The sequence below is a fragment of the Fusarium odoratissimum genome, assembly GCF_000260195.1.
Source record: "Fusarium odoratissimum NRRL 54006 unplaced genomic scaffold supercont1.4, whole genome shotgun sequence".
NCBI lineage: Eukaryota > Fungi > Ascomycota > Sordariomycetes > Hypocreales > Nectriaceae > Fusarium > Fusarium odoratissimum.
This window is the reverse complement of record NW_022158690.1, coordinates 1,695,632-1,722,890: the sequence shown is the minus strand read 5'-3', so window position 1 is coordinate 1,722,890 and position 27,259 is coordinate 1,695,632. Positions and strand designations below refer to the sequence as shown.

Below are 27,259 nucleotides of genomic sequence, written 5' to 3'. Positions count from 1 at the left end.
GGCAGTAAACTCTGTACGTACCGTGCACTTACAGGGGACTTTGAGAATTCGGTGGCGCAGTAGATGAACTGGCGCCTAATTATTATTGTATAAAATACCTAAACTCTGTATATATTTCTCTCAACAACTAATGTTGACAATTCATCAAAATTACAGTCACAATTCGTGGCCTGACCTCGTAAATAATCGCCAACTGCAACTGGCGGTGGATGAACCATCTCGATTCTAGGTAGCTACAGGCCTAAGAAACAAGAACCCCGCGCTAAACCCAAAAGCCCCAGCAGCGGTAGAATATCCCATTGGTCTCAGACACTTCCAGAGTCTCGGGAACAAGACACCACACCTTGGAAAAAATGCAGAAATATGTACCGATACATGCAGTCCGTGCATGTGCATTTCCCAGTATAGAAGCCCGTTACGTTCCGGGTCTTTTCGAAGGTTTTCTTGACCGACAGAGTCACAGGCTTCGGCGTCATGTCCTTTCCTTGGTATTTAGCATAAAGACCCAATAATTCCCTCAGTAAATAAACAAAGCACAAGACCACGGACCGCGTAAGGCTGGAGCTTATTCCGCGGTCAGGCACCATTGACCAACCCCTGGCTATCACTTGCCATCGTCATATTCTCCATCAAAAGGACACCGTCAACAAAGCCTTTTTAATGCCTCTCTAGTATTTATCGTATACGAATAGACGAATCGGCATGTTCTTCCGCCCGAGCATCTGTAACAGTCATACAGCATGTCAACGTTGGTCACTCTGTAACACATCACATGCATGTACTCTGCTCTTTAGTCCAGTAAATCCATCGCTCAAGGACTCCGGCTCTGATAGAACGAGCTACCACCTCTCTTCATCCATCACACCGACTCCCTTCTTCCACAGTTTCCCCAGTCTCCAATCATAGAACTCCTCGTGCTTGGTGCTTTCGCTCCGCAGCCTCGAGGGTTTCCACAACAGATGCCAAGGTGAAGGTAGCTTCCAGAAATCAAGATAGACAGAAAAGAAAAAAGAGGGGCTGTATCTGCTCTTGCGTTGCTCTGTGGTCTCTGTACCATTGCATAGGCAAAGAGATGTATCGTATCTGAACGCGTAACGAGGCACCAAATCCCTCGTGTTCACATAGAGTGGAAAGTTCCGCTGCGATGCAATGTGAGGAGGGTCATTTATGCTTTGTTCATCTGTGTAATTTACACTTCATCGTACACGCCATCATACAGCTGTAACTCCAGCTGCTCATTGCTCATCCAAACCTCTAGCATGCTGATGCTTCCAACTCTAGGTCGTCATTAGCTTCGTAATCGTTTTCTTTTGGCCTTACTCGGCGCCGTTGACATCCATTTCGCGGATCTTCCATTCGCCATCAACCCAGGACTGCTTCTCTCCAAGGAAAGCGACTCTGCCTTCGCCCTTGGCCAGTCCGTCAACGAGGTAACGCTGCGCCACTTCGCGCACTTGGTCCTTGGTAACGTCAAGAAGCTGTTCACGCTTCTTCTGCTTCATCTCCTCAGTGATACCTGAGAGGAATCGGCCCATACCCTCCTGGTTCACAGATTTGGGGGCATCAACTCCCTGGAACACAGAGATCTTGGCCTCCTCAAGGTCACGGTCCGACCACTTCTTATCGACGGCCCATTGCCCAGCACCGCGCATGATGCTCAGTGTGTTTTGAGGGTTAGGGTCACGGTAAGAGTAGAAACCAAAGAGGCCGTCAAGAGGTCGAGAGTAAGCACCTCCACCATATGCGCCACCCTTCTCACGGATTTCGTGATGCAGATGCTTATGTGTAAGAAGCTGTGACAGGATCTGGAGAGGTGCACCCTCCGCTGCTGTGTACGATGTGGTTGGTACTGACAATCCACCATAGTAAACTTGGTAAGGAAGAGGATAAAACGTCTTGCTATCCTTGGGAAGCTGGCGGGGAGAGGGGTTCTTCAGGTCGAGAGGATCGCGGGAGAGGTTGCCCACAAACTTCTGCAGGGAAGCACCATTCTCTGCAACACTCTCTGGACCGCAGGTAATTGCTGTACGCAGGTTTCCACCAGCAAGTGCAATGCTCTGAATCTGCTTCAGCTTGGAGATAACATCTTCAAGCTTGTCCGTCTCAGGTCGGCTAGCTAAAGAGGTCACCAGCTGCACTTGAGAGAGGCCGGAAACTTGCTGTCGCAGCCACGAGGAACGGGTAAGACCAGACTCAGCACTACCCATCGCGAATCGATGTCCAGTGGATGCAATATCGTTCACAACACCGTCAGCAGATGCCTGAAGCAGCTGTCGAATTCTGAGGGCTGCCTCGGGGCTGTCGAAATCGGTTCCCAAAACGAGCTTCTGGATGATATCGAACATGACAGGAACGTTGCGATCTAGGGCCATACCGGTGAAGATGAGGCCTTCACTAGCAGCGTGGAAATCGGTGGGAGATGGTGTGCAGTGGTAACCAACTGAAACGCCACCAGTCTTGAGCTTGATCAGGTCTTCAAGCTGCTCCATGTTCAGGTCCTTAGTACCAAGACGCATGATGCTGTCAGTGAACAGAGGGACCAGCTCGCGAAGCTCATCAGGCAAGTTCTCCAATGTGTTGATAGCACGGAAGTATGTCAAGCCGTTCGTAGGAGCCTCGTGCCACTGGATCTTGGTCCCGTTGGCATTCTCGTCTCGCACAACCACAGGCTCCTTGCTTCGGGGAATATCCTTGACGTGGACAGTGGGCAGACAGCCGAGGTCCTCGGTGTTAGTCTTGTTTTGTTCGACCAGCAACTCCTGCTCTTGCTTCTCGAAATGCTTCCGGGCGTTCTCTTCACTGCCAGCCTCCTTGATAGCTGCCTGGATTCTGGTAGAAAGTCGCTCCTGTTCCTCCTTGACAAGATCCTCACCGTAGGTGGTTGAAGGGGCCATTGTGAACGTCAAAGTGTTATCGTTGAGCAAATACTTATCGATGAGACCCTCCAGGTAGTTACCCTCGGCCATCTTTGTTTGGAAACCATTGATGGTGTCGTTCCAGGCCAACGAGTCAAAGGGGTCCACACCGTTGAACCACTTGGGCTTGAGACGGTTCAGCATAGAGAATCCAAAGTTGGCAGTCTTATGCTTGAGCGATAACTCAAGCTGGTGGAGGGATCCGTCGATCTTGGTTTTGTCAAAGCCCTTCTCTCGGACTTCCCTCAAGATCTGTTGAACCTTCTCCTTGAGCTTGGGAACATCTGCCTCCTGAACACCGGTGAGACCAATAGAGAAAATTCCCTTCTTAGCAGAGCCGTCATATCCAGCGTTGGGGCTCCAATCAGCGCCCATGCCAGCCTCAACAAGACCTCGGTACAGAGGAGAACCATAACCATCCATCAAGAGGGTTGATAGAAGTGCCAGAGAGAAAGACTCCAGCACATCTGTGGTGTCACCCATGATCCATGACACAGAGGTCTTGTACTGACGATCAGGGTCGACAAGAGGATCAAGTGGTCCGTACAGAGTAACTTCCTTGGGGCCGCTCAGTGTTACGGGTTCGTGAATTTGCTTGTCACCCTGGATCTTCTCGAAAGCCTGGAGCTGAGCATCGACCTGCTGCAAGTGGTCAACCAAGGGCATATCACCATAGGTGAAGACCTTGGCGTTGCTGGGGTGGTAGTGCTCGGCGTGGAACTTTCGCAGTTGCTCGTATGTCAGGTCTGTGATCTTCTGGGGGTCGCCACCCGAGTTGTTGATATCGGGGAAGATATGGTCGTGGAAGCGAATGTAGTAAAGATATCCAGCATCCGACATCTGACCCTTCATTTCGTTGTAAACGACACCCTTGAATACCAATTTCTTGCTCGCCTCATCCTCAGCAAGTGGGTTCTCAGGACCAATTCGCCAACCCTCCTGGGTAAAGTCGGACTTCTTAAGCAGTGGGTGCAATGTTGAGTCAAGGTACACAGACATGAGGTTCTTGAAGTCCTGCGCGTTGGTTGTCGCAAAGGGGTAGAAAGTATGGTCTGATGCCGTGAACGCGTTCATAAAGTTCGATAGTGTTCGCGGAAGCATCTTGAAGAAAGGGTCACGAATGGGATATCTATAGACAGTCAGCATTCTCTGCTTTCATGTCTATATCAAGACGAGTCGTACTTTTCGCTACCGCATAGTGTCGTATGCTCTAGAATGTGAGGAATACCAGTATCATCCGGAGGGTTCGTCTTGAAACCGATCGAAAAGACATTGTTGCTGTCGTCGCGGGCAATGTGCAGATAATCGGCTCCTGTCTTGTCATGCTGAAGGTGAAGAGCCGTCAACTCAAGCTCAGGAACGTGCTTGGATCGAACAAGGGTGAAGCCATGAAGCTTCTCGCCGGGCTTAGGAAATTGCGAAAGCTCCGTGACGGCCTTTCGAGCGCCGGCGGCGGCGTTACGAAGCATTGTAGCAGAGACGTATAAGAAACAATAAGAGAATTAATAATACAGTAAAATCAAGGAAATAGTGTAAAGTCGGATATGCGAAACTACATGAAAGAGTTAAAATTGTCGTTAAACAGTCACCGGAGATTTCGATGGATGTAATGACGCCGGAACGATTCGCCCCGAAAAAGTGAAAGGGTCTGCTTTGTAACCCCAGCGGTTTCCTCATGGAGTGGCCGGGTCCCAGCCCACGTCAGTGCCAAGGACATGCCGTAATTGTGGGTGGCCAGTGGACAGTACTCAGTGAGAGGCCACTGTGGGATAGCGCCAAAGCCTCTAAAGCCGCATTAGTGTGCATTGAAGCACTAACTGAGCGGCTCGAGAGGCCCACCAGAATCTGTTAGTGACTTAGCAATTATCAACATAATCACCACAAAGGTCCATGGCAAAACCTATCCATCTCAAACCTCCATGAGCCCTCCATCTCGTCACACGTTAGCGACTGTATTATTCGATGTCCAACGAACCCTGACTCCAACGCTGTGTCCTTCCAGAATTCATATAGGTCGTACTGTTGCCGTTACTCAGCGTTGGTGTCGATTGCTATCATCATACGGACAAAGCCAATCTTGGTGCGAAGATATTCCCTCCTCAACCACTCAACGTGCCTCTTCGCTGCGAGTGCTGGACTTGACAATCTATGCGTGAAGCCGACTAACAGCATCTTCTCGCATCTTAGCCGATACCGAATAGTGTTTTGAGTATCATTTTCTCGTTACCACAACTTCAACCCCTCATCTGGCGACGAACATCCCACCCACGATTAACGACGATACATCCCGCTTCGATGCCCCCGGCTTTTCCTGACCTCGTGACCCCCGCCTGAACGATTGCCGTCGCTACCTTGGCCCATCGTAGCTTCGACGGCGATGCCTGCCAGCCAGGTGGATGCTCCTGTAGCCAACGGGCATGACGGACACGCTCATTCACCTACCAAGAAAGGCAAAGGAAAGAAAGGAATGGATAACAACGAGGCATCGCGTCTGCTCCATGCGCGGATATCCCAGCTGGAGCAGGATGCCGCGGGAGATAAGGAGCAAGAGCTGGAGATTGGTGCGTCTCGCCCTCGTCGTCTGCAGGCGGCAGCCTCCCATGGATTCGGAACGATACTGATACGTGGATGGTACAGAACGTGAAGTGAAGAGAGCGAATCGGGATCTCCTTCAGCAGGTATCCAAGATGGACAACATGCAGAAAATCGACCACCTCACCAAGCGGTCTAGTGAACTGTTGGCTGATATGCGACGATTGGAGCGTGAAAATCAGAAGAACAAGCGGCGCGGGGACACCCTACAAAAAGAGAGAGATGCAAGCCGCACGGAGCTTAATAAGACTGTCGGTCTTAAGGAGAAGCTGGAAAAGTTATGTCGCGAGCTCCAGCGGGATAATAACAAGATGAAGGTTTGTGCGAGAGGGCTGACGGAGAGGCGTTGGCTAACTCTATTTGCAGAATGAGAATAAGGAGCTTCAGACGACACAGAAACGGAACAACGCTCACTGGGACGAAAAGTATGCTACACTCTTGACAAAACTCGATGGATATCAGGAAGAAAAAGATACTCCGAAGAAACAAGTCGTGGATATGGAAGTCGACGAGCTGTCAGTCCCAACCATTCTTTTACGTAGAACTCCGCTCACCTTTTGTTCACAGGTTCCGAATTCGCTTCAAATCGTTCATCGAGCAATACGAGTTACGAGAATTGCATTTCCACTCATTAATGCGCACCAAGGAACTCGAAGTGCAGTACCATATGGCGCGATACGAACGAGAGAAGAAGAACGCAGAAGGGGAATCGACGAAGGCCCGACATCTACAGGCGCAGGTCCAGGCGTTTACCAAGACAGAAACTGAGCTGAGGAATCAGCTTAATGTTTACGTTGATAAGTTTAAGCAGGTGGGTGGACTCGGATAAGATAGTTCGGCATGTTGACTAATGGCACAGCAGGTGGAGGATACCTTGAACAATAGTAACGACTTGTTCCTATCATTCCGCAAAGAGATGGAGGATATGTCGAAGAAGGGCAAGCGGTTAGAGAAGGAGAATGAAGCCCTGAAGCGACAGAAGGAGGCGACAGCTGCCAACATCATCCGCATGGCCGAAGAGCGCCAGGAGTGGAAGAAGAAGACAGAAACCGCCGAGAAGAAGACCGAGAAGCTCATGAGCATCATCCAGCAAATGCAGCAACAAGGGCGCAGGGTGCCACCCGGAATGTCCAACACCGTCGAAAGCGGTTACTCCGATAGTCACGGAGGAAACGAAGGAGACGAAAGCGACTACTCCGACGAGGAAGGCGAGGAGGAAGAACTTAGCGAGTTCGACGACGATACAGAGGAGGAACCACAAGGCAACGAGCAAGGAACGCCAGTGGCCTATGGTCCTGAACGTCCCCCTCAGCCGGTTCCTTCGGCGGCGACAAACGGGCACTAGGAGGCCACTCGGAAGGGGGCTCAAACTGGAGCCAGTGTCAAGAAAAGACTCCCCAGCTTTCACCTGAAAATCCCTTTTCCGCTGTGAACTTGATGGTCCAGGCTATCTTGTATCAGGCGCAGAACTGGGGAGTTGTAGCTTTTGGGGGCGTGATGATGGCTTCGCGCGTACCGAAAGAGTAAGGATCTTGTTAGTTGGCTACTGGTTGGGCTGCTTGCTAGAGGTGCTTTTTTGTTGCTGTTTGTTGTTGCTGCTTCGCTATTGCGTGTAAGATGTATTGTCGTAGCTTGTGGATTATTCGAGCATTCATGCCTCGCTCTACTTGAATGTCTACCTTTTGAAGTGAGACATGTGTGAAGTCTGCAACAATTGCACATATAAATGATTCGCGCCACGGCAATTGAATCACTCAATTCATGACATTCAAGAGTATGACATCTGCTGCTGTATTACTAGAGTTGCTCTGTTCTTGTTTCGTATTCTGTCGTGTTACCACATCGGGACATCGGGGAATATCACCGCCGACGTGCGTTAGGCCAGATCTACTCTATCATCCATCCCACTCTGATAAGCCGCGCAACAGGGGCGCATTAAGCAGCCTAGCTTCGCTCTTACAACTACAACCCCAGGTTTTCGGTTCATCAACAGCACCGCAACCATGGATTTCCTTCAGGTACGTTAATATCAAGCATGCCCTGAACACAACTAAATCCTCCAATTACTTCAATGGATGCTAACTCCAACAGCGCCTCGCGCGCTTCCTCGATCGACCGCTCTTCCCATGGAAGAAGCTCATCATGGGCTTCTCCGTAGGCCAATACCTCTTCGAATCGTTTCTCACTCTCCGTCAATACCGCGTCCTCCAGAAAACCAGTCCCCCCGCCGTCCTCTCCAAGGAAGTCTCCCAGGAAGTGTTCGACAAGTCTCAAGCCTACGGTCGCGCCAAGGCAAAGTTTGAAATCATCAACGGTCTCTACTCTCAGGTTCAGAATCTCGCTTTCATGCACTTCGATGTCCTTCCTAAACTGTGGTCCTGGACTGGTGATCTTCTTCTCAAGTGGGCTCCTGCGCGCTTCACTGGAGAGATCAGCCATACTATCGTATTCGTCTTGACTTTCGCCGTTATTAGCCAGCTTCTTCGTCTTCCTTCTTCGATTTATCAGACTTTCGTCCTTGAGGAGAAGTTTGGTTTCAACAAGCAGACGCCTAAGCTCTTCGTCACCGATCTCATCAAGACCCAGGCTCTCACCTTCGTTCTCGCGCCTCCTTTCCTCGCAGGTTTCCTCAAGATCATCCAGAAGACTGGTAACCAGTTCTTCTACTACCTGTGGCTCTTCGTCATTGCTCTTCAGGTCTTCATGATCACCATCTACCCCGTTGCTATCCTGCCTCTGTTCAACAAGCTGTCTCCTCTTGAGGATGGTGAGCTCAAGACCAAGGTTGAAGCTCTCGCCGCTAGCCTCAAGTTCCCTCTCCACGAGCTCTATGTCATTGATGGAAGCAAGCGAAGCGCCCACTCCAACGCCTATTTCTTTGGTCTCCCCTGGAAGAAGCACATTGTTATCTACGATACTCTCATCGAGAAGAGCGAGCCTGATGAGGTTGTTGCTGTTCTTGCTCACGAATTGGGCCACTGGAAGCTTGGTCACACGACCAGCTTGTTCGGTATCTCTCAGGTAAGTTTTTGAATTCTATCAGATTATTACTGAAGCTAACAAAAATTCAGGCCCATACTTTCTACATCTTCCTCCTCTTCTCTGTTTTCATCAACAACCACTCTCTGTACTCCTCGTTCGGTTTCCTCAAGCAGCACCCGATCATCATTGGTTTCATCCTCTTCTCTGATGCTCTTGCTCCTATGGATCTCGTCATCAACCTGCTTATGCATATCGTCAGCCGCAAGTTCGAGTTCCAGGCCGATGCCTTCGCTAAGCAGCTTGGTTATCCCGAGCAGCTTGCTCGTTCTCTTCTCAAGCTCCAGATCCAGAACCTTAGCACCATGGACGCCGATTGGATGTACGCCAGCTACCACTTCTCTCACCCCCATCTGTCTGAGCGCCTCAAGGCCCTTGGCTGGAAGGGCTCTGAGGGTGTCACCGACGGCGTCACTGATAAGTCCATTGGCAACGAGAAGGAGAGTGTTGTCAAGGCCAGTGGACGTGATGAGCTGTAAATGCAGCAAAAGATTATCTATTTAGATTACATCTGAACAGGGGCTCCTTAGTCTCCTTGGGAATGTGTTTTAGATATAGGAAAATGGCCGGTATGAGCTGGTCATCTAGAAAGGACTTGGCCACCCTTAGACACGTATAGAACCAGACTCAACTGTACAATACAAGTGATTTTTTTCTTAATCTTATCTATTCATGGCATTGCTACCGATATGCTCTTGATGATCCCAGAGTCTACCTGTGCGCCATCTACATTTTACTCATTTTGTTCATCTAATCATCATAGGACTCGTCGGAATCGTAGGATCCTTCAGAACCTTCCAACCCTTCATCTTCTTCAGATGACTCTTCCTCTTCACCTTCTTCGGGCTTCAGGCCGTAATCATCGTGGAAGTAGCTAAGCTCGTGAGTCTGGACCTTGTAGCCCATGCCCTTGAACGCTGTCTCCATACCCTGGAATTTGTTAGTAATGACCAGAAAAGACAGGGAGTGAAACAAACCTCTTGCATGATCTTGGCGGCAGTGACAACGATATTGCTCTTGCCAGGCTCAAAGCACGGTAGGACAGTCTCAAGAAGAGCAGTCTTGATCTCATCCTCGGTAACGGCTCGCACGCGTCGCAGAACCTCCTTGCCCCAATCCTTAGGCAGACCACGGACAACACCCTGGACAAAGTTCTGCTGGGCGGCGCTAGGCATGGTGGATTGTTCATCGGCGAACATAACAACGATCTGGCTGATGGTGCCCTCGAGCAAGTGACGATCAATCTCAACTTCACCTTTTGCAATCTTGCTGATGGCCTCCTTAGAGGCCTTGATAGCCTTATAAGCATCGGGTGAGCGGTAGACATGGTACGAGATGATACCAGAGTTGATATCCCGAGAGAAGTAGACGCCGTAAGCGTATCCAGCACCACGAACAGCGTTCCAGAGAGGACCTTCAGCAGCTTCGAGATATCCAATGGCAACCATGATTGAGGCGAGACGAGGATCGTCGAAGGAGGCCAGGCCTTGGGCTGTTGAGACTGAGTAGGAGCTCTCCAGAGTAGTCATGGGCACAATGATAGCGCCAACTGATCCAGGGTTGCGACCTTCATCGTTGAGCAGGCTCACAGGCTTAGGAATCTCAACCATGTTCTCGGCGACAGTCAGAGACTTAGAGAGCGTGTCCCAAGTAGTCAAGGGGTCCGGAAGAGTTTCGAGATTGGCTGTGACAAGGAAACGGAGGTTCTGGAAAGTGAAGAGCGAGTCTCGAACGGTGTTGAACCAACCAACAACCTTCTCGGGTTCCTTCTCGAGAAGCTTCTTGAGTCTCTTCAGATAGACTGCGCGAACAAGCACACGCTTGGCAACAGCCAGTGAGGACTTTTCCATATGAATAGCAGCGTTGACCTCGCTAGCCATAGATTTGCCATCACGCTTTGACTCAGGGATGTCAGCCAAAGCCTTGGTAACGCTGGCTTTGAGTCGCTGGGGATCAAAGATTGAGTCAAACATCATGGTGCGAATCCACTCAACGGCTGCAGCATACTTTTCAGGCTCAACCTGGAACTGGATCATTATTCCGTCAGGATCGCTGATGTAGCGAGCGGAGTGGAGGGAGTAGCTGATAGTGTCTCGCTCAAGTTCCATGACAACTTGCTCAAAACCGACTTGCTTTCCATCACGCATGATGTGTGTGTTGAAAAAGTTGTCGCTAAAGATTGGCATCAGGGGCTTTAGCTCATTGGGAACTTGAGAAGTGCCGATGTGGATAGTGATGTGAACAAAGTTGGTGGGAACATCCTCAAATTGGATGAAAAGAGGAAGCTTGCCTTGAGTTGTACCATCAATGAGTTTCTGTGCCGAGCCACTACCCAGACCGACTGCGCGTGCATGTCCTGAGCGAGCAGTATCCGACTCAATGAAGTGGATAGAATCCGTGCTAGGAACACTCCAGCGATCGACGACAGAGGCGGGAATGGGCTCATCATTCTTCTTCTTAGCATCTTCGAGACGCTTGGCAAGCTTCTCCAGACCTTCAGCACCCAAATCCTCCTTGCGCTTGGCAATCCGAGCTTCTTCATCCTTCTTCATCTTGGTGGCCAATTCATGGGAAGGCTTGCCGAGGATTGAGATGTGAGGAGCGTCAGCCATCCATTTGCTGAGGAAGTCTCGCCACTGCTGGTCTGTCCACTTCTCCAAAACATCGTACTCTTCCAAATCCTTTAGATCCTTAAGTGTCGAGCCATCTCGCTTGCCAAAGAGGTAGTCGGTGATGATATTTGTAGCGTAGAAAGACTCGGATGTCTCAGCATGGTACTTGACTTGACGCCTCTCACGACGGATGCACTCTCTCATGTAATCCATGTCGATAGGCTTCGAGGCAACTTCCTTCAGAAGCTCAAACAGTCGCTTCTCGACAAATTCAAGCTTCTCAGTAGCAACACCTGTGGGCTGCAGCCAAATGACCATGTCAGGTCGAGGGTCGGTCCAGTAAGAGACCGAACTGGCGAGCTCCTCCTTTTCAACCATGACATTCTCAAGAATGGAGACAGAAGAACCACAGAGGTATGTGAGAAGCACATTAAGGGCAGATGATTGGATAAGGTCGTTGCAGTTAGGTCCGAAGAAACCAACGAGGACCTCTCCAACGGATTCGTCTTCCTCTGGGAACTCAACGGTCACAATCTGTGTCTCGTTAATCTTTGGGGGTTGGGCGGAGTCAATCCAAGGCCTGTGACTAGTCAGCAAAGCACAATTCACTAATGATTATGCAACTTACCTCTTGAAAGGGGTATCAAGAGAAGGAATGTCATCCTTGATAGACTCTTCAAAGTCTTCGAGGATGTGGATAAGCTCATCTTGGTTGACCTCACCTACAAGAACCAAGCAAAGGTTTCGGGGCTGGTACATGTCCCGATGGAACTGGCGGATACGTTCAGGGGCAAGAACTCGAAGAGCATCAGTCATGCCACCAGTCTCGTAACGAAATCCAACGTTTTCAGGATAGAGGAGACGACGGGCCTTGATATCCATGAGCTCAGAGCTGCGGAATTGCACAGCTTGCATTTCAGAATAGACAACACCAGCATCGTTGCCTTCGCCATCGATGTGCCAGACCTCGGTCACGATACTCTCATCCGTAATGGTAGGCAAGATAACATGCTCGAGGTACACAGGGAGAACTTGGGCGAAACCATCCCAACCGGCGGTTTCAAGTGTGTAAGCCGTATGGTCGGTAGCAGTCCAGGCGTTTGTGTGGGAGTATGCTCGGGAAGAGAGCTTGTCAAGAAGACCCTTGTACTGGTAGCTCTTGGAACCCATAAAGACGAGATGCTCAAGAGTGTGAGGAGCGCCAGAGTCGTCAAAGATCTCAGTGGCTAAAGTGAAGTAGCCATTGAGCTTGGGACCCTTGCGGTCAGCGACAACAACCTGCATTCCACTACGGTCTGACACATATTGAGTGATTGTGCAAGGCGCATAGTCCGTTTTGAAGCTCTGTATCTTGCGGAAATGCGACTTTGAAGGTTCTGGTGACATCTTGAAGTGTTTGAGGCCTACGAGGCTCCAAATAGAACTTGTTAAGTTAGCAAACTACTTATATATAGAAATTTGAGAGGAGTCAAAGAGATAGAGGAAGAGAGCCAGGCTTATATAGTAAGAGCACGTGATAATTTAGTGACGAACGGGATATTATAAGACTGTGAGCGTTTGAGGAAACAAGAATCGGGAGTGGCGCTCATTCAAGCGGACGGTGATTGGGTTCGACCAAGAAAAGCAACTGTGTCAAAGAGAAGAAGACATGACTAACTCAATGCTGGTAGCCGCAAGAGAAACGTTTGACATGATGGTATAGACGATAACGCTGAGCAGGGCGACTACCGCTGCAGCAGCATATCGTGAACGCGAGTTTTTGGGTGACATCACGACAGTGAAAGTGCTTTGTCGATGACAGTTATTCCCAATCTGAGAAAAGAAGCAGCTGGCAGCTATTCAGAGTTCAACTCGGACTGCATCCAACTTAAAAGAAAAAGCGAGGGTTCCAACCAACTTCATACAGAGGAACAGGCAGAGTTATGCTGATATACGAATTCTCGCGAATAGCTGTTACACAGCAGCACAGATACTCAAGACCCCGCCATCAAGAGAAGAACACTGACAAGGAAGAAACAAGGTTGAAGGACAAGGCAGACAAGGCAGAAACCCACCAAAATATGTGACACGCAATGCAGACAGTACCTGATCACAAGGAAAATACTTTACTCACCTTCAAAGATTTGTTGCCTAAGTACCGTAAGATAAGGCTGTAGGTTGCTGCGAGTAAGAATGACGAGGAGAGGAGGGGTCCAATCAGTTACTGGGAATGGGCCTGACGAGAAAAATTACCCCGCTATCGAGGTAGCACTTGGTGTAATTGGTAACAGCAATACGACAGAAGACGGCTGAGGATGCGCAAGAAAGATTTAAATGGATGGTTTATATAGAGGGAGTTGAAATAAGACATTGGATGTGAGCAAACATTTTGTTGAATGGTAGCAACCAACATTGTTTTAATATCTTTTGCTCCTACATCAACCACAAGCACGAATTAACCTAGGCATCTATCCAGGTATAGCCTCCGCCCTCCTCATAACTTTAGGTAGGAGCACAAGCCTAATTTCCATCGGCATTCTCAATTTTGGTTGGCACGGTCCTTGTCTTTCCATTCATGACCTCAAGAACAATGCAATCCAAAGATGGGCTTTCATGAACAATCCATTAAAGTGGCTTGTGCTCGTCATTAATTGGCTGTACTGCCGCTAAGCGCACTGGCCAAGGTTCAGCCACTCAGTGCTTGGCTATCAGTGGGAAAGTGGCAGGTGCACCAGGGAGGGAAGCTGTAGTGCTGTCATGACGGCACTGGAAAGTTGCCAGCTTGTGGCTGACTCTCGACTGTAACTTGCGACAGACACCGACAGCTCATGACAAGAGCCCACAGCAAGCCAGAGAATATTGATGATTTACCTTGAACTTTGAGCTGTCCAATTACTATTCGAGTCCCACAAGTGCAACATATCACTATTAAGCTCCACGAACAACTCAGCAGCCGTTGTGCTAAACCCACGATACACATCTAGCTTCACCTGACGTTGCTCAACCTTCTTACGATAATACACCTCCGTCTGTCACGATGGCTGCGACAACGGAGCAAGCTCCGCAACAGCTTAGCGACGCTCTCGTCGCCTTCTCCCTCGAAGGTCGATTCCCCGACAATATCTCCGTTCTACCTCCTGTTTCCGAAACCGACCTACAACCTGCGATCCAAGCTCTGGCGAAAGCCAAGCGAGATCTGGAGGTAATATGACTCTATTCAAACGAACTTCAGCCAGCTATGTTGCTCACGACGCCCACAGGCCGAGCTACACACCATCAATCAAGAAACAAAACAAGATGTTGATTCCTGGGTACGGAATTCAAAGACTCTACAGGAGGACATATTCCGCTCGAAGGCGATGGCCAATGAGATTGAACGGCAATCTGAAGCTCCTGATGCTTCTGGCGAGGCGATTCAAGACGCGGAGGAAAAGGCGGAGTTCTTGAATCGCGAAGTCCAGTACAGTCAACAGCTGCACGGCGCATTGCAAGGCATCAAACGTGTCAACCAGCTCCTAAGTGAAGTAGAAGCTGCTAAGAATGAACGCCGCATATTAGACTCGTTACGGCTACTCGAGAGTATGTTATAAAATTCCCATTGCCGATATCATACTCACCACTTGACAGAGTCATGGGAAGCAATTGACCAAATTGGTGTAAGTAAAACTTGTCGAGTCATGAAACTTCTGAATCTTCGAAGTTTTGAGCTCAAATCTTCTGTTCATGAGGTTTTCGACCATATCTGGAAGACATTGATTCATGCGGATATTGAGACACGCCAATTCGCCGTTTACAATGTTGTTGAGGGTGAGGAAACTGCCTCGCAAATACCACTACCGCTGACAAGTCTTAGATGAGCAAATGAACCTCTCCGATGCAGTAGTTGGCCTTCAGGCTTACAAAGAGGTCGACGAGCGTATGGAACAGTTGTGGCGAAATGTAGATGCCGCAATCATATCTCCCCGGATGGATATCAAAAACAACACCTTGCCTACTATACAAGCAGATGGAGAGGTCCTGAAGCTATCAGGAGAAGCATCAAGATCAGTCGATGCTCTACTCACCGACCTAGAAACGTCCTTCGCTTTTCTCGCCCAAAAACTTCCTTCTGATCTCTTGCCACCACTTGGTAACTTTATGATGGCAGACGTAATACCCAAGCTTATTGGGGAGTGGCTGGAGGTTGCCGTACCTTCATCATTGAAAGAGATGGACAACTTCCAGGCCATGATCAAGAGAGCTCGCGAGTTCTGCCAGTCGCTGACTCAACATGGATACACGGGCTTCACGGATTTACAAGATTGGGTTGACAATGCGCCATCAATATGGCTTGGGAAGTGTCGTGAGACAACGCTCGACTCTGTCCGATCCAATTTACTTGGCGGAATTGGAGAGTCAAAACAGGTCGAGAAGGTTGAGAAGCAAATGGTATCTCTGGCAGAAGGTAAAGAGATCACAAAGACGCCAGGAGGAGCTGCAGCAAACACCGAAGCTGCTGACTGGGGAGCTGATTGGGGTGATGCTTGGGAGGAAGATAATGAGCAACCCGAAGTCCAGAACAAATCTGCCTCTAAAGGCCCAGGCTCTGCGAAAGCCGACGAAGACGATGGAGCAGATGCATGGGGATGGGATGAAGAGGACACCACTACCGAGGCCAAGGACACCAAAGAAGCCCCCGAGAAGGATGATGAAGATGACAGTGCTGCTGCTTGGGGCTGGGGAGAAGAGGACACAACCCAAGAGCCAGTGCAGGCCCCGAAACCCAAGGGCAAAGCCCCTAATGCCCAAAACGAGACTCGAGAGCTCGTGTTAAAGGAGACATATAGCGTGTCGTCAATGCCTGAGCCTGTCCTCGAACTTATTTATGCCATCTTGGAGGACGGCGCTGCACTAACGAGAGACGATGTGGAATATGCGCCTGTTGCAGCTACAGCGCCTGGTCTCTTTGGTCTGCCAACATTTGCGTTAGCCTTGTTCAGGGCCATCTCACCTCATTACTACTCTAGAAGTGAGGGTGGCAACATGTAAGGACATTCCAAGAATCGGCTGAGGGCGTTACTAATCCGGAACAGGTTCCTATACAACGATGCTATGTATCTAGCAGAAAAGCTCTCCGAATTCGCTGATGGCTGGAAGAAGCGAGACGACTTAACACCTAGGGCGCGAAACATGCTACGGCTTGACAATGACATCAAGAGCTTGCAAGCCTTCGCCAATCGCAGCTATGCCAACGAGATGAACATCCAAAAGACCATTCTTCGAGATTTCCTTGGTGGAGCGCAAAGTCTGATGCAGCAAGATGAGATGGAGGCTTGTGTCGAGTTGGCTTCGGCCCGCATCCGTGCCATGGCTTCTGTCTGGAAACCTATCCTCGCTCGTTCAGTCTGGACTCAGGCTTTGGGTTCGTTGGCTGATGCTCTCGCGACCAAGCTCATCACAGACGTCCTCGAGATGTCGTCCATCGGTCAAGACGAGGCATACAATATTGCAAAAACAATCGCCACAGCTACTGAGCTCGACGACCTCTTCCTGCCCAGCACCCTGACAGGAACTGCTAAGTCGGAGGATGAGGTTCCTCAAACAGCTCAGTATGCTCCTAGCTGGCTACGTCTCAAGTATCTGAGCGAGGTTCTGCAAAGCAATCTCAACGAGGTACGGTATCTGTGGTGTGAAAGTGAATTGAGTCTGTACTTTTCGGTCTCTGAGGTTATAGACCTTATTGAGGCTAGCTTCGAGGCGAACTCAAGGACGAGGGATACCATTCGTGAGATTCAGTCCAAACCTACGCCTTTAGCTGGGCGATGAGAGATGTTTACATAGAGATGAGGGCTGTTTGTGAGATATCTTGGAAAGATGCAGCATTTATGACGCTTTAGAAATAAATATGTGATTGCCTGGCTGTTTAAAGCCTTGCTTCATCTCTGTTCTGTCTTATTTTGTATTTGTTTTGTCTTGTTTTCATCTCTAGTACTCAAATCTATTGTCAGGAGCAAGTCCACAGCTCATCACCAACAACCACACAAACTCACACAATAGGAGCAGCTCTATGAATAATAAAGTAGCCATCTACTACAGAAGCATCTCGTTCTTATAAAATTAGCACCATATAATGCTTTTACCTCAGGAGCAGCTTTCATGTTCATCGACTTCAATGCAAACTCAAGCTACCCTATACTTCAACCGTGTCGAAAAGTGAGGCCCAGAATCGCTTGTCCGATTACGAAGACGATAAGACCCTTGATGTTGGTTTACTTAAGAGAGTAATTGGAGTTATTCTGCCATTATGATTTATGGTCACTTGTTTGTGGTCTTTGAACTGACATCGGGGAGAAACCATTGTCAAAATCACAGGCAACAACATTACGAGCAATGAGGTTCCGTCACTTCACAGCTTTCAGAAACTGGCCAGAAGATCACAGGCACCAAGAGGCAGACTCATCTGACGGCCATAACTCTCCTTGTCCTTGGCAGATGACCTCGCGTAATGACCTCTCAACACGGCATATCACAATCCACAAACTCAATCCGCCTTTCTCACCTTCGTAGCACAAACAATAGGCATAGGTCGAGTTTCCCATCGTACCATAATCTAGTGAGCTGACTGACCGGAAACCCATAGCAAGGCAACAAGCGGAGGAACACAAAAGCAGATAGCACAGCATGAGGCAGCTGCCGAGATGTCGCGACGTCATGTCCGCCGGATGAGTTTCTGTAAGAGGGTGAGTCCCTGGCTGGTATGACGACTAAGCATGCCAAGACGGACGTGGATATCTCCAAGACAAGAGGACAGCCAGTTAAAGGAGCTTCGAGCATGGCACAGCAGCCGTAGGATGCTTCATCGGAGAGAAGCGGACATGATGGCTCTGACCGTGGGTTACAGACAGGTAGTCGCAGGAAAGATTGCGCATTTCAACCCAGGTCCTCCCTGTGTAATGTCTCGTGCCAGCACATTCACCGATGAGGCAAACTTTGTCCAACAGTCGGGTGAAATCTCGGTGATGAGTCAATTCATGCCAAATCCTGATGTTGGTTGATGATTGTTGGTCTCAACAACGAAGGCATGTGCGTAAATTTGATGCCCGGCGAGCAAGCATGCATGGAATGAAACATGCAGCACAGGCGGAAGCCATATCCATGAATAGCATATTCGCTGAAGCCGCGGGCGATCCGCTGCCGAGTCCCGTAGACCAAAGCAGAGGTCAGAAGCAGGTCCACGTAGCATGGCATTGTTGAGCATAGCATAGCGGCAGTGACAGTTGGTTGAAACGGCGTCAGAAGATTGGACCACAAGCATCAAACAATGCCGCACAGATCCAAAAGGATTCAACGCAGGATCTCAAGAGGCTGAATTTCATGCCTTTCGGTGCTGGTGTTGTGCCTGTGCTGGGCTGGGCAGACTCTTACTTGAGTGTCAGAGTTAGACCCCCGGTGAGATGAGGCCCCTTCCATCTCCCTCAGAATCCTCTCAGGACATTTGGTCTTGTCTCAGCATATGATGAGATGAGATGGGGCCTGAGCTCTTACTCGTGGGTCTTTGCGGATGTTTTCCAGAAGCTCTGGGGATGCCATCCGGGCCATAGCTCTCAGAATAAGTTTTCTGAACTGTTCCGAGGCCCCCGTTCGAGCAGGGAATATCCATGAAATTCTCATCTTTTGCAACTTCTTGTTCGAGTAATTCGTTTGCGTCGTGGATACGTTTAGACATGGCCCCCAAGTCATGTACTTAGCCCCGACCGAAATAGATGTATATCCCAAACAACCGTCGCTGTCACCCAACGGACTTAGACTTTTGTACCTACAAGGTCCACCCCCGCACTAGGACCAGCTACTCGGGACCAAATTCGCCGTTTCACATCTCGCGGTAGTAAGGGGAACCCTACCACACTCTCTGTCTTTACTTCTTGGGCAGAACTTGCCATGTCCATGTCGTCAAAAACTCAGACAATAACTGGTCTTCGCCGCGTGAAACGTGACCAGATGAATATGCGAGTGATGGCGTGATGCCCCGGTATTGTAAGCCTGTGGGAGATTAATTCAATGCATCAGCCCTGTTGTCAAACAAAGTAAATGCCGAATCCTCATGAATAGTGAACTCTACTGTACAACAAATAGATAGGGGTTGATCCTGCACTATCTGACTCATGGGATCAACTCCTACGCTGCTGTGCCTATCATTGCGAAACAGAGCCCATTCTGCGTTAGGTTCAATTAGTGTCGGACCGTCGAAAAGTTGCCAAACTAGTCTCGAATAGACGGTCTTCAACAGTTGCCTGTTGAGGGAGTTGACGTGGCATGCCAGCACAGTCAGAATGACTATCTGTGGTGGTGAGGCTGATTAACCATTCCAACGACATGTGCTCAATTGCATCACCAAGCATGACGCCTGACTGATGACTTGTGAATATTGCCGAGCCATGTCGGCGATAACTCACCTGCATCTCGTCAAAGGGAGACAAACAGAGGTAGACTCAGCTGACAGAGGGTCAAATTGATATCATTTCTCCTCGCACGAGGTGTTTCCAGTACCACCATGAATTATGATATCCAGTCAGCATCCTTGAGCTCGACGCCATGGCTCTGTGAATTGGTACTTTATGCATCATTGGTCTCATGATGAAAAGGCGGCCTATGCAGCACCAGACATTTATCCCTCAAAAAGCACATGCATAGAGGGTCGTTGCATCTATACGTGATGCTGGATATGAACCACACTATGGCCTCTCACGCGATGTTGATATCGAGTGCACCATACCATGGCCACGATGCCGCGCCACGCCCTTCCGATCTTGTCTATGTTTGTCATGCCGCAGCGTCTGCAACTCACCAGGAACGGCATGCGAGGTGCTGGCTTCGCAAACTCCCACACAGTCCAGCCCGAACTGATACTTCAAAGTAGGGTGACCACCTTTGCCAACAAAGTGACTGGTCACCTATGTAAGACGACCCATGGGGCCGGCCCGAGCCAGGGCTAGCGATTCCAGACACAACCTTCAACAAAAGACCATACAAATGGTTGATCAGGGCTCACATATGGCAGCACCCATCAGTGGTTTTGCCAACACAACCACCAACACAACTTTTACAGCAAATGAGATGCAAAGCAGCGGCTCGAGGGGTACCCTAGGATTACTGTTCATCGTCTTAAGGGTTCCAAGGTTGCACTCGTCAGCCTACATACAGCACACAGCCAGCTGACCCGACAATTGGGCACATACATCTCATATGCTGTGCCGTAGGTGCCTAGACATTGGTGTGGTGAGATCGGCAAGGCTGAAGTCGCAAATATCCCCAATATGTTTGAGATGTGGAGTTGATATTTGCCAGCACACGAGGGTTGTGTGATGGTCTTGACTATCAATAGAAAACAAGACAATCTAGATGATGGTGTCTTGAACTAGGCGAATTGCCATGGCATTGAATTCAACCGCTTTGGTTACAAAGCATGCATGAACCAGCCAGTGGTTTCTGAGCGGCACGATACATTTTCAGACAGCAACCAAGCTGTCAGACAGTATGATATGTGATAACTGTCAGAAATGGCAAACAGCCCGCTTGCCAATGACACCTTGCAGTGTCGCGACCGAACCTCTACCATTGGTTCCATGCTGAGGTATTTGGTGGCCTTCATGCGATGCAACATGTTGACTGGTCATAGTTGATAAAGCTCTGTAGCTACACAACATATAGCCTGTACTACAACAGCCTCTGACGCATCTTAGTTGCTGTTCCGTATAGAGAATACCACCGGGCTGCTGGGGCCTGTGTAATGAAGACAATCAAACTATGCTGACCAACAGATCACGCTCAGCCAAATTCCCAGCCACTGGTGTCAATAGACATTAATCTGTAGCACACGCCTCAAGACTAACAGTCAGCAGCGACGCCGAAAGATGTCAAAGCTATAGCTGTCAGGGATCTCGAGTCAGGGGCCCATAAGAAGGATTCTAGAAGGCTGAGTATCTAAACGAACAGGCCAAAAACCCGACGACCCTAGGGATGTGAGGTAGGGTTTCTTGGTCCCTGGATGTTCCAAGCAAGGTATGCCCACCAAGAGTGGCATCCCAATCATCCGTGGTGATTTGCAAAAACACTGAGAATTGATGTGTGTTTCAATAACTTTCAAACTCGCCGAAGGTTCGGGCGTCTGGAGCATGGTCAGGGGAGCTTCAATTATACCCAACAATCTGCTTCAATATAAACGATACAGTCGGCAGTTTGTATGGTCGCGTTGAAATTAGTGGAAGAGTGTCGTTTCGAAACCAAATCGCCAAGATTCGCCATGCCTGGCTCGATTCTCCACTGATTGCCAGGCACAGCTGATCCCCTGAGGCTATGGCGTTTGTTGGTCCAAGCCTCCAAGTTGGGCGACAGATTAAACTTTGCACCGAAATCATGTACGTATTTCGCAATCAATCGCATTGTCAGTACACCATTCCCAGAGCGCAATACTGCCGACTACCACAGCATATCATTGCGTAATGGTGCTTGTGTATCCTTCTATGAATCAATGGGTCTTGGACCGCGAGGTACCCATGGACATATGAGAAGAAACACGCATGTAACCAAGTGCTGAATTTTGGCTCTGGGCCATCAATAAAGCCGACCTGCGAATGCCGCGGACGCCAGCAAACAACGGCGCCTTGATACCTAGTTCAACGCTTTGATGAACCGGGGAGAAGTCCCGCGAAATTGTGTTGCCCGTTGACATTGGTGGTTAGGCATTGACAGTGAGTGTTGTCTGTCTTCTTGAAACCGCCGTTGAGATTTTCCATTTATTCGACACAAATGCGCCGTTGGTACGGAGTATTAAGCTCTGGAATTGATGTGATGCTACACCCCAACCTCAACTTCCCCAGAACCCCTTCTTGCGCGTCAATGATGTGCAGCAGCCACAGGCCCAAGCTTTGTGGTGTCAACGAATATGCAAATGATATCCTGTGTGAAATTGTTTGCCATATGGCGCTCTGTAATTTGCTTCTCTGTCCACCATGTTTCCGGATGAGCTCGCCGGCGATTGATCCATGGAAAATGGTGGTGCCATGCCCTCCAGGTGGTCTGTTGCTCGTGAATCCGATCCAAAATTGAAAATTATTGCAAAGCCTCCTTCGGGTGATGTTTCTTACCATCAGCTCGGGTCAATTGGAGGCGCAGGCTCTAGACTCCACTGTAAGAGGAATTCGCCGAGGCCTCAATAAAATCAAATGGCTGAGCATCGACTCCATTTTGCAGTACAAGGGTATGGTAGCTCAATTCGTTGCAGAAAGTCAATGCTACCTATGCCCTGAGTGTTCATATGCCCGTTCATGGTTGCTGAGACCAACATCGAGAGACTGTGACACAGCTGCAGATCGAGGAATCGAATGTTCGTTCCGAGGTTGGTGTGTTGTATAGATTAGTACAAAAAACTGTTTTAGATACCATCGATTGATCATCACAGACGTATCAAGTATGGATTGTCTGATGCATGTAACAACGGTCTGTATTGCAACCTTGAAGTTATCAATTTCAACACTCGGTGGTTCTTATCCGAATATCTACACCTCAATAGGAAGGCCGAGCTGATAGATCAAACGTAGATTGGCGGTTCGGATGCACGTTGTCACCCATTTGCCTAATCCATGCGGCATTGAATGCAGCGGCAGGCGCGCAATGAGCGGGCACTCCCGTGGTATCAATCCCACCGCGTGGTCTGTATCAGTCCAATCACCAAGGTAGGATGATCTGGCGCACCCATCACGAGCTTCTCTGCGTACCCGATTGCGCGGGATGAGGTCGCTTAGAGGTGCCAGCTATGTCGAACTAAAGAAAGACTAATGCTGCTTCTACACTCTGCCACGAATGATTGACGAATTCAAAATAGCCTCGTATGCGGTGCCGCAAACCTCGAGTTCAGGTTATCAATCTTGTGGTGATTGGATTGCTACTCAACCTGGCCCTGGTCATAGCTTTCGTATACGACTCTGTCCTCGAATAGGCTGCTGTTTGCACAGGGTATGCTTAAACAACAGACACCATCAAACGGCTAGTTACCATCTTGCAGCATCCTCGTCAATGGTGTCCTTCCCCATGAAAACACCTGTAGCTCGCCTCACACGAATAATTGGACCCCAAGATGCAATTCGCATACTGTATCATTCACAGTGGTGGGCTTCATAATACAGCAGGTTGATGCGAGCCAATGCAACAGGTCTGACGCTGTGCCACTTCTTGCTGGCATGGCATTGCATAGGTCGCCTGCAGACCATCAGGTGCCCAGAAGCAATGACGCGATAGAATGCATGGTGAGACTGGGCATTGCGTTGTGCCTTGCGCCGACAGGACAAGGTGATTGTGACGCAGTCACTGTAATTACTGGACACAGTCGAGTGTTCAAAGTCTCGATACAGAGCTTGATGGCGTACCGCAGATGCTTGGCCTATGGTTGGCTGTCCTCCACAAAGGGTTAAGACCTCTGACATACTGCTTAAGGAAGCGCACGTGGATGCAACCCGTAGAACAGTGGAAATTGAGGGCGTGCCGCAGAAGTCTTGGAACGGAATAATCGGCATCCTTTGCTATGCTCTGTAAGAATACGGCGCATCTTGGACTGGCCGTGCCAACGCCCAGAAGGGATTAATACGATGGACAACACGGCCGCTTAGCAGGCCATGGGCTTGGCATTTACCATGTTATGGTCAGGTAGGTAGCTGTGGCCCTGTGGATAAGATAGCTCAAATGGAACGACGATAGAAAATCGACTTGAATACGAGATTCATATCGGCTGCAGCATGCCTGGGAGGCAGAGGTACATAGAAATACCTCAAACAAATCGAGTGCCTGAATATGGCGCGTGATAGCTTTGACGGAACATCGCATCCCTTGAGTATGCAAGGGCCCTGGCTGGGCCGTATCTCAATAAGACCTTTGGAAAAGTCATGACCGACATGGCCGAGACGCTGCCCCTCGAGTTGGAGAGAAACTGCAAGTCAAGGCGGCAGCTGTGTCGGTGGATTGAGTGATGAGCCTTTTTCGCCCCTCTAAAAGGGCCAATGGATAATTTCTGAGGATGGGACTGTGGAACAAACCAATTCGCAGTCAGACACTCGTTGAAAGGGTGAGAACTGGGTCAAGCTTGAGAAATTTAGAATACCATCACTAAATGTGATAGCGAATGAGCTTGCCCCGTGATTTCTAACGTAGCTTTGAAGGTGTCAAAAGTTTGTGGTTCGTTTATCCGCTCTGTGCCCCCGCGCTCGTCTTTCATTGTTGTATCCGTAATGAGATTCCCTACGTCACCCGGCAATCGCGTCATATCACCATTCTGGTCACCCTTATTTTCCCGTGACCAAACTGGCTTGCCAGGTTCGCCCGTTCAATATAGGCTGATGACGGAATTTGGAAGACTTGTGTTGCTCTTGAATCTGCCATTTTGCGATTCGTTTGTCTGTTGAGCCATGTCAAGTGAAAGACAGGGCTCACAAAGTTGACTGAACGATTTGCTTCTAAGGTTGAGTGTTGACACATACACAACGCTGACCGATACCGCAGGTCGTCTCCCGAGACACTTGAGATCAGTCCTTTCAGGGGCTCAAGGCAGACGACGGCCCCATGTCTCACAACCATGCCCCTTAAGATCCCTTAGGGGCCGAGAACCCACAACAGATCCTACAACCGATTGGATGATGAATCAAGCAAGCGACGTCATTGTTCTTCCCCACGCAATTGAGCGAGCCCTTAACGAATTAATAGCGAATCAGAATTCCGCTGGCGGTTACGGCTGGCCCAGCACACCGGTGCCGTTTGAACACCCAATTTGCTTCTCCAGAAACTCGAGATACTGGAACCGCTCAAGAATATCCTATCACCGGCCCAGATTGGAACAAGTACCGGCACACCGCATGTGATACGACACTGTCGACATGGTCTTCGTTGCTGGCTCTTTGTCGTTCGGGGTCCAGAATGGATACCTCGTGACCATAAGAAATCTTGCCGGTCTGTCTAAAAATGTCGGTGTATGCAGCCTAAGATGAAATGCGGTCCATGGTTTGTCGTTTTCCACGACCCCGCTATTGGATTCTCTAGATTTCAAACAGGGCTGCTAATGATAGTAGGCCTCGATGTGTTGAATAACAAGCGCGAATGGGATTCTGGCATAGGCCACTAGAGTCTTGAGGACAAGGAACCTTGTACGGAGTAACATCAACTCTATTTGCCATTGTCCCCAAGGCAAGATGTGCATGAATAATGATAAAGAAATATTGAAAGGCCATGTCCGTTGGAGTCGGGAAGGATATACGCCTGGCAAGGCTGCAGACTGTGTGTATTACCGAGTGTTTGTGATAAGAAAGCGGGGGATGGCGTCCGTCAAAGATGATGGATGAGCGGACAAGCCGTACGGGCAGTATGCATTCTCCGTAACCCACGGCCGAGATATCTGGAAGGTCCCCACAGCGACATGCTGCCCGCAGCAAACGATCTTTTTACGTATACACCCCTATGCAGGTTCCAAGCCGGTCCGGGGCCCTTGTCTTCCCCCTGTCTGAAGCTTGGGGGCCCTGACCTAAAATTGGCGGGAGTCGGCGCCAAAGGATCGACGAGATGATGATCTCATTCCGTTGTTGGCTGTTCAGAGGTTTGTTTCAAGATGCAGCATGAGGATATTGTCAAATCAAATGGCGTATTGCTAAGACGTCCCACAGAAACTGGCGGAATGTGGGATATACATTTGAGGTCCAGGAACTGGTATCCTGGGGCATTCAGCCTCCCAAGTCTCAGGCTCTTCTGCCACCACTTCCCATGACGCTCCTCAACCCATCCCCTGGGCCCAAGACGCGATTGGCTTCCCCACAGGATTTCCTTGACCAGCGTATGATCCGTCTGGCTATCTCGTGTCTAGACACGCTTGGAAGTTATAATTACCCTGATGTTTGATTGTGTTGTTTCGAGCGGGAGGGGAGACTAGAAAGCCAGTATGGGGAATCGAGAGGTGAGCCGATAGGCAAGTTTGACGAAAGAAATGGCAATCCAACGCTCCACTTGCGCTGGTGGTCAACGATGCGATGCTCTTGTCAGCGAGCGGCACTTGGCCGTGTTTCGCTATTAGCAAAGCGGCAAAAGGCGATAATGCCACGTCACCACGACTATAAGTCCGTGGACGACTACATGATAGACATATCACTGGGTTTATGTGACCTCAGATTCCTTGGTTTGACCTTGTAAACGAGGGCAATGCGAAATCGTGTCTGGATTACCATCCTGCATGCCCTATCGAGTAAACCCTGCCCCCCCTTAACCGAGTATTTGGGTACAGTCAACCGTGGCTGCATGGCAATCTGCACTGGGACCAGCAAGGAATTGAAACCCAACATGCCATACACTGATGCAGCCTTGTGCACAGCTCAGCCGCACGTAGGCGAGAGCACAGTAATCTGTAATCTGGCGGTCACTTTTGAAGATCAGGATGTGCCATCCTCTAGCGAGGGTAGGGCAGGGTTAACAACAACGGTTTGCCGGGGAAGGTTAAGAAGAGCCTTCCGGCGCTCGTGACAGTGGATACGAGAAGGCCCTAACTTGATAGCACGAGGAGCCACGCGGGCGTTGGTGTTGAAGTTGACATTTTGATAGTTGCTGTGGATGAGGCTAACGGTTTTCTCAAACAAGCTGCTTGGGTTCCTTGTTGATACTGAGATTAGACGATCCAGTAGCAGCTGAGGTAAGCGAATGCGCCGTCCTGCACTGTATAGAGAAAGATCAGTCATCGCTTTCTCCAGTATAGTGGATACAATTCCTTGAATAGCTGAGATTGCCTCGAGATGCTAAAGCGACACGATGTGATGCTGACAGAGAACACGAGCGTGGAGGATTGAGATGCCAGGAAGAGCTTGATAGCGCGCTAGGGGAGTGCAAGAAAACTTAGTGTTTAATCCCAAGAGACAAAAAGACTTAGGTAAGTTATGGATAGCTTAATAGGCCATTTGATGAGTTTATTTTGGCAGCCTTGTCAAGGTTTGAAGTTTTTTTGGCTCCGTAAGGACGCCATCTGAGGCTGATGATTTTAGTGGAAGGTACTCTATACGTAGTGGAATCTGGAAATGACCGAAGGACTCTACTTCTGCCAAGCAATATAACAACATCAAACACTGC

The 27,259-nt window shown here is 49.4% G+C and overlaps 9 protein-coding genes across 20 annotated transcripts; 5 read left to right on the top strand and 4 right to left on the bottom strand.

Moving 5' to 3' along the window:
• Window positions 1–33: 33 nt before the first annotated feature.
• FOIG_03769 (mitochondrial presequence protease) lies at window positions 34–4,554 on the bottom strand. Its single transcript, XM_031201786.1, has 2 exons — window positions 4,098–4,554; window positions 34–4,044 (listed from the first exon to the last, which is right to left on the bottom strand). Exons 1-2 carry the CDS (start codon window positions 4,382–4,384, stop codon window positions 1,317–1,319), a joined length of 3,015 nt encoding a protein of 1,004 aa, XP_031069310.1. The 5' UTR covers window positions 4,385–4,554; the 3' UTR covers window positions 34–1,316.
• A 228-nt stretch (window positions 4,555–4,782) lies between these two features.
• FOIG_03768 (uncharacterized protein) lies at window positions 4,783–7,280 on the top strand. 5 transcript variants are annotated; one of them, XM_031201782.1, is made up of 6 exons: window positions 4,783–4,995; window positions 5,103–5,476; window positions 5,553–5,824; window positions 5,874–6,022; window positions 6,075–6,318; window positions 6,370–7,280. In XM_031201782.1, exons 2-6 carry the CDS (start codon window positions 5,293–5,295, stop codon window positions 6,850–6,852), a joined length of 1,332 nt encoding a protein of 443 aa, XP_031069306.1. In that variant the 5' UTR covers window positions 4,783–4,995; window positions 5,103–5,292; the 3' UTR covers window positions 6,853–7,280. The 5 variants fall into 5 exon arrangements, with proteins under 5 accessions (XP_031069306.1, XP_031069308.1, XP_031069305.1 ...); XM_031201784.1 differs by having other exon boundaries at window positions 5,103–5,824; XM_031201781.1 differs by having other exon boundaries at window positions 4,783–5,476.
• A 108-nt stretch (window positions 7,281–7,388) lies between these two features.
• FOIG_03767 (STE24 endopeptidase) lies at window positions 7,389–9,523 on the top strand. The gene is made up of 3 exons (XM_031201780.1): window positions 7,389–7,525; window positions 7,599–8,528; window positions 8,579–9,523. Exons 1-3 carry the CDS (start codon window positions 7,511–7,513, stop codon window positions 9,023–9,025), a joined length of 1,392 nt encoding a protein of 463 aa, XP_031069304.1. The 5' UTR covers window positions 7,389–7,510; the 3' UTR covers window positions 9,026–9,523.
• Window positions 9,113–13,573, bottom strand: FOIG_03766 (uncharacterized protein). Of its 5 annotated transcripts, none has more exons than XM_031201778.1 (4): window positions 13,272–13,573; window positions 11,787–12,581; window positions 9,524–11,738; window positions 9,113–9,476 (listed from the first exon to the last, which is right to left on the bottom strand). In XM_031201778.1, the coding sequence occupies exons 2-4, from the start codon at window positions 12,542–12,544 to the stop codon at window positions 9,297–9,299; spliced, it is 3,153 nt and encodes a 1,050-aa protein (XP_031069302.1). In that variant the 5' UTR covers window positions 12,545–12,581; window positions 13,272–13,573; the 3' UTR covers window positions 9,113–9,296. The 5 variants fall into 5 exon arrangements, with proteins under 5 accessions (XP_031069302.1, XP_031069299.1, XP_031069300.1 ...); XM_031201775.1 differs by having other exon boundaries at window positions 9,167–9,476; window positions 12,816–13,272; XM_031201776.1 differs by having other exon boundaries at window positions 9,167–9,476; window positions 13,056–13,272.
• A 132-nt stretch (window positions 13,574–13,705) lies between these two features.
• Window positions 13,706–17,104, top strand: FOIG_03765 (uncharacterized protein). 3 transcript variants are annotated; one of them, XM_031201772.1, is made up of 5 exons: window positions 13,706–14,339; window positions 14,398–14,716; window positions 14,765–14,944; window positions 14,991–16,161; window positions 16,210–17,104. In XM_031201772.1, exons 1-5 carry the CDS (start codon window positions 14,175–14,177, stop codon window positions 16,940–16,942), a joined length of 2,568 nt encoding a protein of 855 aa, XP_031069296.1. In that variant the 5' UTR covers window positions 13,706–14,174; the 3' UTR covers window positions 16,943–17,104. The 3 variants fall into 3 exon arrangements, with proteins under 3 accessions (XP_031069296.1, XP_031069298.1, XP_031069297.1); XM_031201774.1 differs by having other exon boundaries at window positions 14,991–17,104; XM_031201773.1 differs by having other exon boundaries at window positions 13,706–14,716.
• Window positions 16,930–22,364, bottom strand: FOIG_03763 (uncharacterized protein). Its single transcript, XM_031201770.1, has one exon. It carries the CDS (start codon window positions 22,261–22,263, stop codon window positions 21,910–21,912), a length of 354 nt encoding a protein of 117 aa, XP_031069294.1. The 5' UTR covers window positions 22,264–22,364; the 3' UTR covers window positions 16,930–21,909.
• Window positions 19,891–21,299, top strand: FOIG_03764 (uncharacterized protein; the record flags this gene model as incomplete). The annotated part of the gene is made up of 2 exons (XM_031201771.1): window positions 19,891–20,071; window positions 21,016–21,299. 2 exons carry the CDS (start codon window positions 19,891–19,893, stop codon window positions 21,099–21,101), a joined length of 267 nt encoding a protein of 88 aa, XP_031069295.1. The 3' UTR covers window positions 21,102–21,299.
• Window positions 22,365–22,442: 78 nt separating the features above from the next.
• FOIG_03762 (uncharacterized protein) lies at window positions 22,443–23,889 on the bottom strand. Its single transcript, XM_031201769.1, has 2 exons — window positions 23,757–23,889; window positions 22,443–23,691 (listed from the first exon to the last, which is right to left on the bottom strand). The coding sequence occupies exon 2, from the start codon at window positions 23,683–23,685 to the stop codon at window positions 23,269–23,271; it is 417 nt and encodes a 138-aa protein (XP_031069293.1). The 5' UTR covers window positions 23,686–23,691; window positions 23,757–23,889; the 3' UTR covers window positions 22,443–23,268.
• A 1,968-nt stretch (window positions 23,890–25,857) lies between these two features.
• Window positions 25,858–27,259, top strand: FOIG_03761 (uncharacterized protein). 2 transcript variants are annotated; one of them, XM_031201767.1, is made up of 2 exons: window positions 25,858–27,062; window positions 27,175–27,259. In XM_031201767.1, the coding sequence occupies exon 1, from the start codon at window positions 26,345–26,347 to the stop codon at window positions 26,660–26,662; it is 318 nt and encodes a 105-aa protein (XP_031069291.1). In that variant the 5' UTR covers window positions 25,858–26,344; the 3' UTR covers window positions 26,663–27,062; window positions 27,175–27,259. The 2 variants fall into 2 exon arrangements, with proteins under 2 accessions (XP_031069291.1, XP_031069292.1); XM_031201768.1 differs by lacking the exon at window positions 27,175–27,259 and having other exon boundaries at window positions 25,858–27,098.